General features: G+C 41.5%; 2 protein-coding genes across 2 annotated transcripts; one reads left to right on the top strand and one right to left on the bottom strand.

Annotated features, from left to right (window-relative positions):
* Nucleotides 1-431: 431 nt before the first annotated feature.
* Nucleotides 432-7,849, top strand: LOC118339910 (H(+)/Cl(-) exchange transporter 4; the record flags this gene model as incomplete). Its single annotated transcript, XM_035677724.1, is given in 11 exon segments — nucleotides 432-586; nucleotides 892-991; nucleotides 1,144-1,331; nucleotides 1,784-1,906; nucleotides 2,005-2,211; nucleotides 2,614-2,694; nucleotides 2,827-3,372; nucleotides 3,750-3,936; nucleotides 4,472-4,870; nucleotides 5,128-5,344; nucleotides 6,002-7,849. Coding segments are annotated over 11 exon segments (2,294 nt in total), but the record flags the coding sequence as incomplete, so codon positions are not given.
* Nucleotides 7,850-9,681: 1,832 nt separating this feature from the next.
* On the bottom strand, nucleotides 9,682-17,590 carry LOC118339693 (high affinity cGMP-specific 3',5'-cyclic phosphodiesterase 9A-like). Its single transcript, XM_035677392.1, has 14 exons — nucleotides 17,108-17,590; nucleotides 16,374-16,523; nucleotides 15,828-15,867; nucleotides 15,645-15,747; nucleotides 15,259-15,401; nucleotides 14,753-14,812; nucleotides 13,468-13,678; nucleotides 12,994-13,116; nucleotides 12,797-12,889; nucleotides 12,268-12,335; nucleotides 12,091-12,193; nucleotides 11,377-11,481; nucleotides 11,018-11,164; nucleotides 9,682-10,465 (listed from the first exon to the last, which is right to left on the bottom strand). The coding sequence occupies exons 1-14, from the start codon at nucleotides 17,307-17,309 to the stop codon at nucleotides 10,373-10,375; spliced, it is 1,641 nt and encodes a 546-aa protein (XP_035533285.1). The 5' UTR covers nucleotides 17,310-17,590; the 3' UTR covers nucleotides 9,682-10,372.
* Nucleotides 17,591-17,936: the final 346 nt, after the last annotated feature.

The raw sequence follows: 17,936 nt of genomic DNA, 5'->3' as shown, positions 1-17,936 counted from the left end.
TGTGTTAATAATGAAACACTCTACAAAGCTTCTTCTCCACATGTAAGAAATCATGTTTGTTTGAAAAAAATCAATTTATGATGCAAAAATGATCCCGCAGTAAGTAACATTATCTGTCAAAATAATGGCATTATTGTAACTTTATTGTAATTATTAATAATTGTGTCGCTTTTCTCTAAAATTCAGACTTACGAGTAAAATCTGATCTTCCAGACTAGTTTCCTCCACCATTACACAAATAAATCCATTTGTTTTTATTGATTTTTTTGGAGGGAAAGTAATATTATTACAGTACTGCCTTACTGCCCAACACTGCTTCTACATACTGCTGCTGCTACTTTCTGTCAGATCCTCTCCTTATGATGATAAAACTTCAAGTAAACAATAAAAAACGATGACCCTTCCTCCTCCTCCTCCTCCTCCTCCTGCAGGTGTGAGCGGCACCACGCCCTCAGAGGAGATGAACGGAGCTGGAAACTTGATGGACTTCTTGGATGAGCCGTTTCCTGACGTGGGCACGTATGAAGACTTCCACACCATCGACTGGCTGAGGGAGAAGTCCAGAGACACGGACCGCCACCGCAAGGTTTCACCAGCGTCCATACACATAGAACAGACATTATATATTATTATTCACGTTTAGTTTGTGTATGTTTCGTCTTTAGCAGCTGTTGGTTCGTTTAGAGATGCAAAGTATTGTATTTTTACAGATATCTGATCGATTTTCTATCTCGTTCTATCCTTCGAACGGAATAAAACTATTGTTAAAGCCTGTTTTGAAGATATAAGGAGTATAAATGACACAGATTTTCACATCTACGTCTGTGAATTAAGGATTTACCCTCAAGGTCTGTGAATGAACAGCATTAAATTCTCCGTGTTTGTCTGCAGATCACCAGTAAGAGTAAAGAGTCTCTCTGGGAGCTGATCAAGAGCCTGCTGGATGCCTGGTCAGGATGGGTGGTGATGCTGCTCATTGGACTCCTCTCAGGTCAGGAGGGAGGGAACATGATACACAGATCCCGACTTGATCCTACTCGAGTAAAAGTCACGTGAATGTGTTTATTGTTCTGTTTCAAACCAGCGCTGTGCTGGTCGAGGTTTATGCGGTTCGGTTTACGGTCTACGTCCTGTTCTCTGCAGGTACGCTGGCCGGAGTGATCGACCTGGCGGTGGACTGGATGACGGACCTGAAGGAAGGCGTGTGTCTGTCGGCCTTCTGGTACAGCCACGAGCAGTGCTGCTGGACGTCCAACGAGACCACCTTCGACGACCGGGACAAATGTCCGCAGTGGCAAAAGTGGGCCGAGCTGATGACGGGCCACGCCGAGGTCAGACCCGCCTTCCACCGAAATCATTTGTTTCAGCGTAAATGAGACAATATAAGCAGTCGCGTAGTCTCGTTAACTGGTTGACTTGATGAGTTTTAAAAGTGCTAAAATTCTGGGGATAATCTGACGGTGGGAGCGGTAATTAATTCCACACATTATTGTAAGCTATGGAATATGATTTTAATCATTTTCACTGAATATTTAGGAATAATATTTGTTGTCCCGATCCAAATTGTTAAGTTCTGGAACATGAAACGCTCAGTAACTATTCAATACATGCTTTAATATATTTAGCACATCATGTGGCAGCAGGTTTGATGACTCTAGCATGTATAGTATTTGAGCTTTGATGTGTATTTGTCACTCACAGTAAAGTATTCCTATCTCAGTAACTGTCAGAGAAGAATGTGTTCCTAACAATAATGAAATCCTCTTTTTCTTTGCTCATTCAGGGAGCTGGAGCATACGTGTTGAACTACTTCCTGTACGTTCTGTGGGCTCTGCTGTTTTCCTTCCTGGCGGTGTCACTGGTGCGAGTGTTCGCTCCGTACGCGTGCGGTTCAGGAATCCCGGAGGTGAGAGACATAACCAAAGCAAAATAGAATCAATGTATTCGTTTTCCGCTTTTGGACACTGAAACATACTCACGGATGTTATTTTTGGTTTTGGGCAGATCAAGACAATCCTTAGCGGCTTTATCATCAGAGGATACCTGGGGAAATGGACCCTGCTGATCAAGACGGTCACCCTGGTTCTGGCAGTGTCGTCGGGTCTGAGCCTAGGGAAAGAGGGCCCTCTGGTCCACGTTGCCTGCTGCTGCGGAAACCTCTTCTGCAGCCTTTTCTCCAAGTACAGCAAGAACGAGGGCAAACGGAGAGAGGTACGAACGGATAAAACACCATAGAACACGTCATTCTTGCTCACGTTAAGGTGAACAGAACAATGTCCTTTAATAAAGAACCTTTCCTTTTTTAACAAAACTTTACTTAACATATTTCATAGTAGGGGGAGTTTCAGTAAGAACCAAAACAACATTCAAAACACCTATAACAAGTAAAACGTGTTAGAGACTTAATGTAGCATCCAATTCCCATATTTTTCTGGCACTTTTTGGTCAGTAAAAGAATTCTGTTCTTGTGTTTTATATTTACACATGTGAAATCTGTCCAGCAATATAGTGACATTTTGAATACACTGAAACATGTTACAGAGTTTCTTTTACCAGACGGTCAGGAAGCACTTGGGAGAGTTCTGTCAGTGACCCTGACCTCTGACCTTTCAGGTGTTATCAGCCGCAGCAGCAGCTGGAGTGTCGGTGGCCTTCGGAGCGCCCATCGGAGGAGTTCTGTTCAGCCTGGAAGAGGTTCGTTAAAAAACTGCTGTTGAGGGTGTGACGCAGTGCTTTGGTCCGGCAGTGCGTCACTAACAGTTCGTTAAACAGTGAATTAAAGGTGAATGTCGAAGGAATAACCTGATGATGTCGTCTCTCCTGCAGGTCAGTTACTACTTCCCTCTGAAGACCCTGTGGCGTTCGTTCTTCGCTGCCCTCGTCGCCGCCTTCACACTGCGCTCCATCAACCCGTTTGGCAACAGCCGTCTGGTGCTCTTCTACGTGGAGTACCACACGCCGTGGTACATGGCGGAGCTGGTGCCGTTCATCCTGCTGGGCGTGTTCGGCGGCCTCTGGGGGACGCTCTTTATCCGCGCCAACATTGCCTGGTGCCGCCGGAGGAAGACCACCCAGCTGGGGAAGTACCCGGTTCTGGAGGTGATCGCCGTGACGGGTATCACGGCGGTGCTGGCGTTCCCCAACCCGTACACCCGGCGCAGCACCAGCGAGCTCATCTCTGAGCTCTTCAACGACTGCGGAGCGCTGGAGTCGTCACAGCTCTGTGATTATATTAATAACCCCAACATGAGTCGGCCGGTGGACGACATCCCGGACCGACCGGCGGGGCCCGGGGTCTACAACGCCCTGTGGCAGCTCGCCCTCGCTCTCATCTTCAAGATCGTCATCACAATCTTCACCTTTGGCATGAAGGTCAGAACGAAGGATAGATCTGGTTTGTTTGTTTGTTAAGAAAAGAGAGTTTTCTGTCTCTCCTTGTAAAGAACCAGTGTTGAAAATGAGTTAGTGTTGAGCTTTCAGTCGGACAAGTTAGTCATGTTGCCCTCCATTTAGACTGATCCCAACGAGGTCTAAAACATTTCTATAATCTCAATCTAACTTAAAAATAATATACGGTAAATACAGTAAGCACAAAACAAAGCTAAAGTGTCACAGTTCTGTGGGACAAGGAATTCTGTGCAGTCCCACATAAAGGGGGACACATGGTCACTCTACCTCCACAGCAGATGGAGGATGGTTTGTAATCAGATTACCTGAGCGTCCTCTGAACGATCGTGTTTCCTCTCCAGATCCCGTCAGGTCTCTTCATTCCCAGCATGGCGGTGGGAGCTATCGCAGGACGGATTGTGGGGATTGCCGTGGAGCAGATGGCGTACCACCACCACGACTGGATCATCTTCAAGAACTGGTGCCGGCCCGGCGCAGACTGTGTCACACCTGGACTGTACGCCATGGTGGGAGCTGCCGCCTGTCTGGGTGAGTAGATTTAGCATCCTTACTCTGCCTGTAGACATGAGGGGTCCGGCCAAGCAGAGCGCCTGCTGCTGCCCTGTGGGGGGGCCCTGTGGGGGGGCCCTGTGGGGGGGCACACTGCTGACACATCTTTAAATGAAGTGAGACTTCTCCACACTAAAGCAACTGGAAAACACTGAAGCAGGAAACACGTGTGAGATTTATTTTTAAATGTGCGACAATTTCAGATTAAAAATGGGGACTTGGTTTGCCAACGAGTAAGTAGCATTATTTATTGATCAATATATTAGTTCCTCGGTGCATCATTTGAATGAAAACGTACATTTTATTTTGTTAATCAACACTGGAAGTTGAAGATTGTTGATATTGGCCTTCGGTTAATTGAACATCACACAACATGTTTAAATCTGGTCGAGATGAAAATCTGTGAAAGTACAGAAGAGAAGAATTAAAATGTAAGATGTATTCACTGATATAATTATAAAACACATAAATGAGTTAGTGTCATCATTAATAATGTGTCATTATATCCTCTCAGGCGGGGTGACCAGGATGACCGTCTCCCTGGTGGTCATCATGTTCGAGCTCACCGGCGGCTTGGAGTACATCGTCCCCCTGATGGCCGCCGCCGTCACCAGCAAGTGGGTAGCGGACGCCTTCGGGAAGGAGGGCATCTACGAGTCACACATCCAACTCAACGGCTACCCCTACCTGGACGTCAGGGACGAGTTCACCCACCGCACCCTGGCCACCGACGTGATGCGGCCCCGCAGAAACGACCCGCCTCTGGCCGTCCTCACCCAGGACTCCACCACGGTGGAGGACGTCGAGGCGCTGATCAAAGATACCGATTATAACGGCTTCCCGGTGGTCGTGTCCAGAGAGTCTGAGAGGCTCATCGGCTTCGTTCAGCGTCGCGATCTCACCCTGGCCATCAGTAAGTTGATTGTGTCTCAAACAAACCTTCTGCTTGACCCTGTGTGGAAAATATCAGAGCCCACATTCATTGGAGTGAGACGAGAGACAACACAATCTGTTTAAAGTGTAACTAAACCCCTACATTCTGCTCGCTCTCTCCCTCCCAGCAGATCAGATGAAATCAGCTGCTTTAATAATACATATAGAAACTTCCATATCAATTCCCCAAAAGGCCAAAATGTTTTAAACAGACTTGTCTTCCCCGTCTGTTTGTAGAAAACGCCCGTCAGAAGCAGGACGGCGTGGTGAGCAGCTCGGTGGTCTACTTCACAGAGGACGCGCCGCAGCTGCCGGCCAGCAACCCGCAGCCGCTGAAGTTGCGACGCATCCTGAACCTCAGCCCCTTCACCGTCACCGACCACACACCCATGGAGACGGTGGTGGACATCTTCCGCAAGCTGGGCCTCCGCCAGTGTCTCGTCACCAGGAGCGGGTAAGACACGGGGCTCGCACCCGAGCAAACTTAGGAAGGATGCTCGCCTATTTAATTCAAGTATTCAGTTTCACATGCCATGCATTATTCTTGCATTTTTTTAAATGTTCCTCCAATTTAAAACCTATGTGTGGGGTTTTTTTACGTTGGAGAAACAACTTGTGAACTGTGAAAACTAAATGTTTTGTTCTCCACTTTTAAAATGTTCTCTTACCCAAGAACACTGATGCTCTTATTCCAGATAAACAGTACAATAAAATGTGTTTCTGATTCTTATGGTCAACGCAGTAACAGCCACGCCCTACTAAAACATACCTTCTTCTGTTGACTCTAAGTGGGACCGTAATAGACTAAATGAACATGCTGTATGGAAGAAGACTGAAGCTAGAGAAAGCAACATATGGTGGACATTTAATGTAAAACACGAGGACACATTTGTTGCATATAAGCGTGTATTGTAGTTCTAAAACTTTAGCCTATTCCCAAACAGAGACTTGATTAATGACTTAAATGAATGACCAAATGTATTTCATTTCTTTAAAGTCAATTTAAATAATTACAATGAATAATGATTCTGTCTTTATGTATCAGTCAGAGGACCAGTGTGAAGGATTTAGTGACTAACAGAGCTGACTGTTTATTTCCCTCTCTGTTCAGGCGTCTGCTGGGTATCATCACCAAGAAGGACGTCCTGCGACACATGGCTCAAATGATGAACCAGGATCCAGAGTCCATCATGTTCAATTAACAAAAGAGAAAAGAGCTTTATTCGGCAGACGGTGTAAATAGGTGAAAGTGGTGCGATGCTACTGTTCTGCAACCTGTGAAAAGTCCCTCCCACCTCCTGACAGGCCCAACCCTGTAGTGACCACACAGCACTGCTCCACCAGCTTCTCGTCGTTTTAACACTTGAAACCGTCAGTTTAACGCTCAGAGTGCCAAACTCTGGTTCTTTAGCAGCACTTCATTCCTTTTATTTGCTAGTTCAAATAAAACCTTTAGGAAGCAGAAGGGAAACACGAAGACCGAGCGGTAGTCAAGTGTAAGGATGCGTATCAGTGGAGAACCACAGGGTTGCTGCACAGACCTGGAAAGTCTGGTAAGTTGAAAATAAAGAAAATAAATTTGACACTAAAGACTTATAGTCATCTCAAAATGATGCAAATAATGTCTGAGGTAGGTTTTTTTTTTTTCTGTGTGGTTATAAATCTAAACAGGAAGAGGAATGGAATATCATCTCAGTCAAAAAAAGTGTTTGAAAATATTGTTTAACTCACAACTAACAAACCACAGTGCGTTTAGTGTGTTTTCCAGTCATTGAAACCGCTGGAAATTGATCCAGTTGTAAGAAATTAGTCAACAAAATGTAGCCTGAAAGAGTTCACAGGCCCAAACTTTAATGTGCAAGTTCACTAACCTAAGATTAAAGGTTCAAAGCTCAGTTTGAAGCCCTAACCCTTCTGTAACAGTACAGGTAATACTGATAGAAGCCTTGAACAAACTTTAAATCTGCTCTTGTGTAGGAGTCCTCGAATCTGTGTGTCCTGCGTGGTTTGGGGGTAAAATGGTACTCAAGCATTATTGAAGCTTTACAAAAAAATAAAATAAAAAATGGGACCATTTGTAAGACTTTAAGCGCACTGCGTAGATGTCTCTGTAGCTGTTAATAATGTTGATTTATTTAATATTGAAACACTCAACCATAATTCTGGCCATACCTTGCACATTGCTCCTTTAACAAACCAGATTGTTAGAATCCTGATGATATTATTTTATAAACCGATTTTATTTAAAGTTGGAGTGCTGCACTTTGTGTTTTTTCTCTAATAGTTGTTTATTGTTGTATGTTGCTGCCATATTTATATTAACGCTGCCTGTATTAATGTTCATTTTGATGCTTCAGCGGCACCATTCAACTGTTCCTTTCGACCTGAAGGCACAAACTGTCTGAAAGGCTAAATGTTGTTTTTACTGTAGCAGTTAAGCAACACCAGACATTCTTGTCAGAACCGTGTTGGATTGTTGGTTAATTTAATTGTGTCAAATGGTTTCCAAGAGCCTTAAAGTGTGTGAGATAACAGCAGAGTTACAGCAAACAGCGCATTGAGCGGGTCGGGGGTCGGCCAGATGTGACCAGTCCTGTAAATATAGTTCCTTTGTCGATTACATTCATTCATTCACTGAATCAGTTCCACACAGTGAGGATTATAGATAATAAATCTGGGATAAAGATTAGTGCTCCGACACTCAACTGAGGAAAAAGTTCATCCCTATGTTTAGTCTGCACCCCGTCTCTTATAATCAAATGTTTAACTTTAAAGCAGATGTACCGCACTTTGTTAGTTGTCCCAAATCTGCTGGACGTGATTTAGCTCTAGTGTGATATTTTGTATTACACGTCTGTATGATATCAACCTTCTTTATTCACAATCTCATGCAGAAGCACTACAGTACCCACAACCCCAAAATGAAACAGCGACTCTGATTGGTAGACAGTCAGTGAGTGTGTCTACTTGATTTTTGGTAGAGCAGGTCTCAGTGAGTGTGTCTGGTGTCCAACTCTTTACCTCACAGTTAGTTAATGACAGACAGTCAGTGAGTGTGTCTGTGTCCAACTCTTCCTCACAGGTTAGTTAATGACAGACAGTCAGTGGAGTGTGTCTGTGTCCAACTCTTCCTCACAGGTTAGTTAATGATGTTACTGAGTTCAGGGTGAGCAGATTGTGTCTGTAGATGTGAAGACAATCAGAAATAAAAGCTTTTACTGTGAAAAGTATGGCCAAACCGTGTGGAGCAGAGGGGAATTGAACCTTAATAATTCCCATATAGTGAGCTGACCTACCTTGTAAACAGCATTCATAGTGAAAGGTCGATGAATGAACCCAAACAGCTGTTCTGCTCTCATCTATAGAAATGTTAGCCACGCCAACAACTAGTTACTTTAAAAAAACCAACTTTATTTACACACTTCCAGCAGGTTTGAACTAGTTTGTGAGTTCTGATGGTTGAATTGAGCACAGAGCAACCATGGTTTCTCTTTCTGAAAGACACTTTCTGTTTGTGAGGGCCAGTAAACATCATATTAATGCCAGTGGTTAAATCCAAGAAGAAGCGCTCTACTTTCATTATCATTTGCAAGGGTTTATGGGATGAGTAGTTCCTTAATTAATTATGTTACACAGTCTGGTAACCGTTTTTTTAGGTTTTTTTCAGTTTTTTGCTCCCAATCAGATGATTTAAGGTCACAATTCATCTCGTAGTTGGTCAGCTTGTTTTCAGGGTTAAAACTCCTACATGTAGTCAATTCACTGGAATTTCACTTCTGGGAACAAAAAAGTGGGCGGTCACTGTTGATCTCTAAAAGCGGGGAACTGTTTTTCATTTTGATTTGGCGATTGAGGACCGTCGCCTTAAAAGATTTCCCAAACGACTGTCAGCCTTCATATGAGGGCAGGACGAAGAGTTAGGAAGGTAGCACGGCTAAGTAAACATCAGCTCCTATTACACAGACTGACAGAACAGTCACACTGTACCTCTGCTGTTAGCTAAATAAATGAAGGAGAATAACTAAGAAGGACAGAAGTGTTGCAGGTTCATGCAGGTTGTGCATCCTGCATTTTTGCATCCTGCTACTCGACTGCTCATTCAGTGTTTTTCTCCCCTCGGTCGTTTCCTGTGTCGTGGTTTTTTTTTTTTTTTTTTGTAGTGAAAAATAATCGGTGAGAGCTCCAAGCTGCTAACAGTTCAGACAAACCGGAAGGTTCATGTTCATGTCGAAGCAAGTGATCAACTTTTTGTTTTTTTAATGCCAAGAGAATGTATTGAAAAATGAACTGTGTTGTAAATATTGAAGATTTATTGTGAGCATTTTTTCATTTTGTCTGAAACACACTAATGTTGAGCCCTGGTCATTTTTATTTTAAACTACATATTTATGAGATTACTCTTACAAAAAAACATATTTGCACTTTTTTTTTTTGTAAATGAAGTGATTGAAAAATAAATCTTTCAGTTTACCTCCAGCTGGTGAATAAACACAATGCTGTTTGCTGTCTTTAATGTGTACAGAGTTGACATTGTAGTCTTAGCAAACATTTAAAAAACACTGTAATTACCATGTACTGTAATTTAATACCAAGCAGAAAGGCAGATCTTTATTGACAGTCACACAATATAAAAGTATAAGTACACAATAAGGAAGTTAACTTTCAAAGTTAAAAAAAATACATCTAAAAAAGCACATTTGTAATAGTGAAACACAGTCAGCCATGGCAAGAAATGAAAAATAAGCATTTTATTTGTATTTAAATGTGCACAAAATACATTTCTTGTCACTAGTTCATATCAATCATCAAATGATCAAAACAATTACATGTTGGGTAATTCATAGGATAAGTCTGATGTCATTCTTTATTTTCTTTCTCAACAAATCCCTTAAAAGGTGAAAACCAACAGTGTGTTAGTCTGCTGGTTCTCAAACTGTGGGACTGTTTTATTAGAAAATAAAATAAATTATTTAATGAGAATACTGAAATATATGTCTGCATTGCACTCACTTGAGGTCAACAGGAACAAGGCGGAAAACCAAGTTCCGTCCAGGTTAACAATTGTTAGCAATACCTGTTGATAACACATTACGCTGACGCAGACAGAGATTGTAACGTGTACGAGTGATTTGTCTTCTTGCCAACTCGGCATCAATATAATCCATAAAGATAAACGTAAAAAAAATCATGCTCTTTTGCAGAAAATGGAAAACGTTTAATAATCCAGCAGATTAACTGAACAATAAATAGGATTATTCCTATCCTATTAAAATACACCAACATGTCCAATAATAGCTAGATAATGTCTCACTGGTATCCAAATCTTATAAAACTATAACCACTTTGAAATGGTGGACATAATCCCAACTAGAAACAACTAAGACGTAAATCCTCAACATTTTAAATGACAATTTTTCAGATGCAACAACTTCCTCTAGCACACTGCTGCTGATACAACGCTCTGTCGGCCAGCGCGTACTCCTCATGCTTTGGTCGTCCCCTGCTCCTGCATGCTGGCCCTCTCCATGTCGGAGTAATACTCCAGGGCCCGTCGCACCGGCTCCAGAATGTGCTGCTGCAAGACAACGTGACAGACAGCAGAACCTTTAGCTTCAGGACCTCCGCTCAGCGGGTTTCAAGGGTTGTTTGGTGAAACATTGAAGTTCAGTTTTGTGTTGCAGTGCTTCCTGTGTTCCCTCAACAACAGCTTGACTTCCTACATTTCCCAGAAGTACTGTTGACAGCACTCAAATTAGCTCTTTGTTTTTTGACACCATTTTTTGCTGTCAAATGCAAACAACTAAACGGATCTTGAAATGCGTTTAAGATGCTGTTTAATAGACCAACTTTTGAGACTAGTTTTCAGCTCGTGGAAGCACCTGGAAATGGATTACAATTACCAAATATCCTGGAAATGATTAATTGTGTGTGGGCCTGTGCTGTGGCCACATTAATAGTACAAATGAAGGAAATCAGTTGTCAATTCAGAAAGCCAAAAAGTGTCCCTTAAAACAGTGGCTCCCCAACTCTTTCCTCAAGGGACCCCTTTTCTATCATTGCGTAAACTAATCACCCACAAGTCCCTCTAAAAACTGTACATACTACTGTTATCAATCAGTGCCTTTACCTCCAGACAGGGAAACAGCTTGGTGAGCTCGGTGAAGAGCGGCAAGAGGACAAATCGGATGAAGTTGGTCTGAGAGGACGGTTTGGACACTTTGTCTCGGTCCATGAAAGGAGTCACTGGGAGCCCTTTGAGTTTCTCTGTGTCGCTCTGCACAACAAAACAAGAACAAAGCGTGTATAATCTGCATATGTTTGTCCTTCAATAAAAAATACACAGTAATTACAAAATTACAGCACACAGCTCGACTAGTACAGCAAATGTCACTTAATCCTTGGTGATATTCAACAGTGACATTCCCTTCCTGACTACTCTCAATCACTGGGACAGCTGTCACTTCCTGTGTATTGATCAGTAAAAACCTGGTTGAAGAACTCCTGCAGCAGACAGTCCAGCCAGGGCTCGGCCACGGCCATCGGCCTCGCCTCGTTGGAGATGTCGCTCACCTTCACCATGATCTTCATCAGCTGGAAACAGGAATCACATCCAGAATGAGAAGCTCTGCTGAGGCAGTTTTGTCTTGTTGCTATGGTGCTCCTTGTCACACACGCTTTTATATAATCGTTCTCTCCACAGGTCACCGGCCAGTTTTAGAGTTTATTATAAGATGGTAAAGAAAATACCTGCTTACTTCTTTCACACATCTTATTTTGTTGTGTTATTTTAATTTCAGACTTCTGATTGCCTGATTTTACTTGTAAATGTCAAATATTGATTATATTAAAATATATTTACTGAAGAATATATAGAAGCAAATGTAACTATATGAATATATTGTATATATATTTTAAAAATATTCCAGAACAATATGAAACACAACTAAAGACTCAACTAAAGTAGCAGATTGAGCACACTGTCTGACCCACTTAAAGGCAGTAATGAACAATTTTGTTGTTTGTAGATTGAAATAGGAGGAAAACAAAGAGGTTTTGCTGTTTCAGTGTGAAGGGAGAACTAACAAGTTGGATCAAATTGACCTTAAAAACTAAAAGCACAGCTCATAAGAAAGCCTGAAAGAAACTGAAAACACTGAGAAGAGAAAATAAGAGTTGAGGTTTCAGTGTGTATTTCTTTACCACTTCCTTGTGGTCCTTGTTGGTGAAGTCGAACACCGGCTGCATGATTTTGAACTTGTTGAGAATTTCGTTGTGTCTCGCCATGTCGGTGGCCAGAATACATCTGAAAAAAGTTTTGGGATTCTTTTAACAAACGACACAACTTCGACACGGATGAAGTGTTAGCCGAAGTCTTACCTGATCATTCCTCCACGGATGTGTTTGTACTGCTCACAGGTCAGATTTTTTAGGATGTTGCACTCCGGCTGCAAAGAGAAAGTCATTTTACTAGCTTTTAATGTTTCTCAAACGGCCACAGTATCAAGTAGGAAAGTCTCATTTTGTGGTTTTTATTTCACTGCTTGAATATGTGCAGAGTAAACTATTTTATGACCATTTTATAAGAAAGTAAGAAAACAGATCAGTGCCGGTACTCACCAGTCTACCAGCACTTATGATTTTTGTCCACACGAGTACCCTTACTTCTTATTGGTTACTGCCAGCAGGTCATACCCACCACTGAGGTCACCTGACCTCATTATTGTTTTCGAGGGGTACACAACAAAAGTCATGAAATAATTGTCTAAAATAACTTTACTTTGATGCCCACAGAACTCCCTAGCAAGGGCAGTTATTTTTATTCTGTCTGTTTCCATTCATAATTGTTTTGTTTTTCATTTCTACAGCACAATGCTTTGCATCTTTTAATGCGTGATGTTTTTTGTACCTTGGACAAGATGCCGAAGGCCACGGCACAGTGATGGTTTTCCAGGGGGGAAATATCATTGTAGCGAAGAGCTAAGTCAGTCTGCGCATTGATCTGTGTGACATATTTTTAATAAAACATTCAGATTAACAATAAACAAACACCTTAATTATGAGACAAACACATTAAAGCCCCAAACACAACGGCAGGGAGGTGACCTGGTAGACGTTGTTGTAGCCAGGGTGGTCGAGGTCGTGGCACAGAGCCGAGGTCAACATAATCAACAGGTCGATTCTTGATAATTTACTCCTGAGGTCTGTCAGCCAGATCAGCCCGTACATCTGCAGAATGAGACCCCAACAACAAACATCTGTATCACCAAAACACAGCTGTTTCTGCATGATTTATTAACCTGCACTCAAAGAGCTTGTGTAGCAGAATTTGACAGATTTTGTTACCGATTCCTTTAGATAAAAGACAGGACAGAGGGAACATGAGCCACTCCTAGCCATTCTTGTTATCTTTTGCCATCTAGTTGCAACAAAGCTAATTGTTTCTAAGTGGAGAATGGGCTCTGTACAGTACTTAAATATAATTTTTGCTGAACTTGTGTGAGATCCAGCTGATAAAGATGAAATCAAACTCTTGCATCTGACGTTCAGAAAAGAGTAACTCCCTTCTGCTGTCCGTACCATCTGAGTGACGCAGAAGCAGTGCCTGAAGTTGTGGAAGGGGATGCTGTTGTAGTGGCAGTAGACCTCAAACAGGAAGTTCTGCAGCACTTCCAGCTTGATATGGAACGCCGTCAGGAATTCCAGGTCGGTGAACATCACCTGGAGGAGCACTAGCATCTCCGCCTCCTCCCACTGCCTGTTAACACCACACACAGGTGAGAGAGTCGTGTGTGTGTGTGTGAGCATTTTCAATTTGCATTAATAGTATGGACTGATGGAAATATAGCCAGCAAAGCATGATGTTCAATTTAGTTGACAGATTAATCTTTCTTTATATAATCAATAAAATGTTAACAAATGTATTACTCCTTTGTTGTTACTTGATGTTTCCATTTGTTTTATCTATCTGCAAGGTTCTCCTACTATAGAAGGATTGGCAAAATATTCCTGAGCTGTTTTTGCCATTTTGGTTTTGAGACATTTTTATTGCACTTACACTGGCTGGCCAGTGGGTGGCAGTAAATGAAAGGAATGATGCACTAGCGTCCACTGTGGTGCATGTTTGATTTAGTCCATAGTGTGCAGTAGCACATTATTCGGGTACAGTTTAGGCTCATGTTTGTACGAGTACAAAGGACTGCCAGTGTTAAATTGCAAATGCGTTGATTGATTGATTGAGTTGTAACTGCAGGCCTTAAGTTAAAGTTTAAAGTTAAACTTTTCTGTTACAAGCAAAGACCAGCTAATACTAAAGTAGTACTACTATGATTTCTCACATCATTTCATTTAATCAAAGAGAGTGACCTGCTGATGTGCAGCTATCATCAAAACCCATGCCTATGTAAAAAAAAAAAGCTCTTGACTAACTGTTCACTCTAGTGACCACTGTGCATGAAAGGGTTAAATTGAGTCCAACCATTAATTTATATCAGTCAGTAAATTCGCTGAGATCACATTTAATGGACAAGTAAAGCTGTATGCCGTCTGCATAAAGCGGGAAAATTTAGTAATTTTTTTAAGATGAAAATAGGATGCGCCAAACCACTGTCCTAGACAGTCAATAAGGATCTTGTGGTTCACGACATAGATAGATAGTTAGATACTTTATTCGGCAGCAGGTTGTCAGGCGTTGCATAGGAGCAATAGTCAATTAATATAAATATAAACACTACAAAGGAGAAATATATATCGAAAGAAAATAAAAAAAATATCTAAATGAACTAAATTAGTTCAATACAGAGTGTCAGAAAAACAAATTATTTCAGTACAGAGTGAGAAAAACATTGTGCACATTTGTACTCACCAGTTGTCAAAAATGGGAGTTTTCAGATGCTCTCTCACCTCTTCTGTGACCTGCAGCGAGCTACGGCAACACAGAACAGACACAAATGTGCTCTACACTCAATTTTGGTCTTTGATAAAACTGCACACTGTCGATCATTCATTATATTTATTTACGATGTTTCAGTCCTCATAGAGATCTGAGAAACAAAATGTTCTTAAAACAGAGTATTTGGTGCAACAGGTGACACAGTGATTTATTGAAGGACACATCATGAATTTCTGTTGCTCATAATTATGATCGTAAGAGTCACTTTGACTTTATGTGATTAGTTAACACTTTATATATTATCTATTAATTGAATAGATTAACACAGTTAGTTCATATATTCATTTACATGCCACCACATTAGCAAAAAAATAAAATAATAAATAATAAAAAACACACATTTTCCATAAAAATAATGTTAATATCTCATTTCAGCAGTAACACCAGCGTTCATCAGCGGTGAAATGAGACGAGGTCACCTCATGTTGAGGAACTTCCTGCGGACTTGTTGGCGCTCCTCCTGCACGCTCAGATGAGGTGTTTTGGGTTTCGGGGAGAACTTGGAGAGCTGCTGATCACTGTCTTCCTTGAACAGACCCATCCAGCTCAGGTGCTCCACACTCTGACAGAAGAGAATACAATCATTGTATTATTACAGACCAAAGTGAAGACTAGTGAGCAAAAATTCAAGTTCAGCTTTATTTGCATTGATTTGGATTGAAGCTCTGCAGTAGTGTCTGGTGAATGGACTGTTAATGGACAGTTTCTATTACAGGGTTAGCAAGGTTTTATCCACTTCTTCCTACATGTGATGAAAAGAAACTGTTTGTGAAAGTTGTGTCTTGGTAGGATTAGACTGACAAACCTCCAGCTTCCTCTTAAAAGACTCCACTTGGCTCTTAAGCTCACAGATGATGTCCGGAGTCTTTCCCACGTCTTCAATGACTTTGCTCTCCAGATGATGCAGCCTAAGGACAGAGACAGGAAACAGCAGTGAGTCCTTCTCGCCCAGATGCTTCAATAAATTGCGTTTACAAGAGGCACTCACCTGCATTCCATGTTGTCCAGCTCTGTTGGCATCCCCACATCTGCACAAAATGAAACACAAAAGACTGTGGAACGAAATCATAACATCTGAAAGGTTCTGAACCAAGTCAGATCTTTTCGTTCAGTATTGGTAGGATGTTTGGATGTTACGTGTGTTTGAGCTGCAGGTCTTGAAAAAAACTAAACTTTGCAGCCATTTATTTGTAGAGTCGAGTAATAGATGACAAAGTCAATCAATTTAAAGGATGTTTAAAAAGGTGATGGACCTGGCCAAGTTCTCGGGTAAGCTCTAATGAAGGGAATAAAGACAAAGGTAAGATTTGAACTGAATGTGCTTCTTTAATGTTTAACTTGTTTTGTCTAAAAACACTCACATTTAACTATATTGAAACTAAACTATGTAAATATATCAACTGTTAAATTTGCCAAATTCCCTGAAACAATACTGAGGACATGACCTCAGCCCCCACATCACAATACTTGTTTTGGAAGCTTTGAAATAGATTTTTAAGACTGATCTGCTGATGTCACAGAGGAGGCCACTCACTCTTAACATCTGCCGCCACCACCTCCAGGCGGTAGTACGAGTCCTCGCTGTTGGCTTCCAGCCGGGGGGAGATGTTCAACATGCTGCCGTTTGTGCTGTACATTTTCAGGATGTGGTGAGGCCCTGCCTCCGCCGCCGCCCGGAACAGATCTGTCAGACGGAGAGTTCAGGATATTTCGGAATTGTGAGACTACGATTCAGACCACCTGAGGCACCTGAGGCACAGTTTGTTTAAAATGGAGCCACAGGTGAGTACGCTATATAACCGTGCCAACTAAGTACAAACTCTAAATCATCCAAACACAGTTGAGATCTATCTGCTTAAAGCACAGCGCACTTTCTCCAGAGATGCACCTTCTAGTTTACAAAATCCTTAATTCAACCTGTATTCTTATTATTGTCGTCTTCAGAGGTCGGGCCCAGTTGTCACATGGTTTATTCATCACCATCTCAAGATGACAATGGCAAAGAGGTCCTTTAACCTGAGGACCTGTCAAAGCCACATGGAGGTGAGGCCCTAACGCAGAAGCCACGGGAACATTCGTGACCATGAAATAGTCTGACACTACTGTGATACACGCCCTGTTGCTCATATAACTCCTGGTTCACACCTTTATGTGTGCCTACATTGAATGTTCAAATGAAATAGTGGTTGTGGCATACTTTTACTCATTTACATTATAATTATGTCTCTAAAATCACAAACTACAGCCACCCCCCTTTCCCCCCCCTACCTTTGACATCTGCAGCAGAGCAGTCGGCTCCAAACTCCGCTTGCTCCAGCCTCCCGTTGAGCATGAAATGGATGATTTTTGTTGTCATCCCAGAGCCAGGTGGGTCATGACCTGCTTCAGACAGGAAAATGAGACCTCTTGACACTGACACCAACAATCTGTAATGGACCACCTGCAGCTGACAGAGAGCCCACCCTCTCATCCAGCCTTCCTCTCCCAGGGTTGGGTAGTAATCAGTACACCTGGTGTCACTGCTGTTTTTGTAATTTGAAGTGTTAATGCAAAAAAACAAACATTTTTTGAGATGTTTAAGAGAAAATAGAACATTTATATTTGTATATGGTGCAATATTTTCTTGAAATAATCTAAAAGTATTCAAATTAGATTACAAATGAATGAATAAAGATTTTATTTCCGTGTCCTGTCTTTTACGTGACCCCCTAAATTCTCTCCCGTCCAGTATGTGGCAGCAAAACTCACACACATTTGAATACACTGCAGCAAAAATGCTCCAGAAAGGAGGAATTAATAATAATAATTAATAATATAACATTGTAAAAATCTACTTGGAAAGAAATCATGGAAATGATGTAATCGTTTGATTAATTATTTAAAAATAACAGAGAGAATTTAGGAAAAAAAAATTTGTCAGAAAAACAGAAGAAAAAAAATTAATTAAAAGTTGTTTTTTTCCAAGTGAATGCAGTAAGTTTGTACAGTTGTTGTTTATTTTTAAGTGAATGCAGTAAGTTTGTACAGTTGTTGTTATTTATTTTTAAGTGAATGCAGTAAGTTTGTACAGTTGTTGTTTATTTTTAAATGAATGCAG

This window comes from Morone saxatilis, unplaced genomic scaffold (genome assembly GCF_004916995.1).
Source record: "Morone saxatilis isolate NCDOM2014 unplaced genomic scaffold, NCSU_SB_2.0 Contig6, whole genome shotgun sequence".
Classification (NCBI taxonomy): Eukaryota; Metazoa; Chordata; class Actinopteri; family Moronidae; genus Morone; species Morone saxatilis.
This window is presented reverse-complemented; position numbering and strand designations above follow the sequence as displayed.

What these genes read in the sequence shown, in the direction of transcription:
- LOC118339693 (XM_035677392.1), bottom strand. Translation starts at nt 17,309, where the DNA reads ATGAGAGGGTGGGCTCTCTGTCAGCTGCAGGTGGTCCATTACAGATTG. An exon ending in ACTCCCATTTTTGACAACTG is followed by an intron (nt 13,679 to 14,752) that starts GTGAGTACAAAT and finishes CACACACACACA; the next exon opens with CACGACTCTCTCACCTGTGT. An exon ending in GCTACAACAACGTCTACCAG is followed by an intron (nt 12,890 to 12,993) that starts GTCACCTCCCTG and finishes TATGTCACACAG; the next exon opens with ATCAATGCGCAGACTGACTT.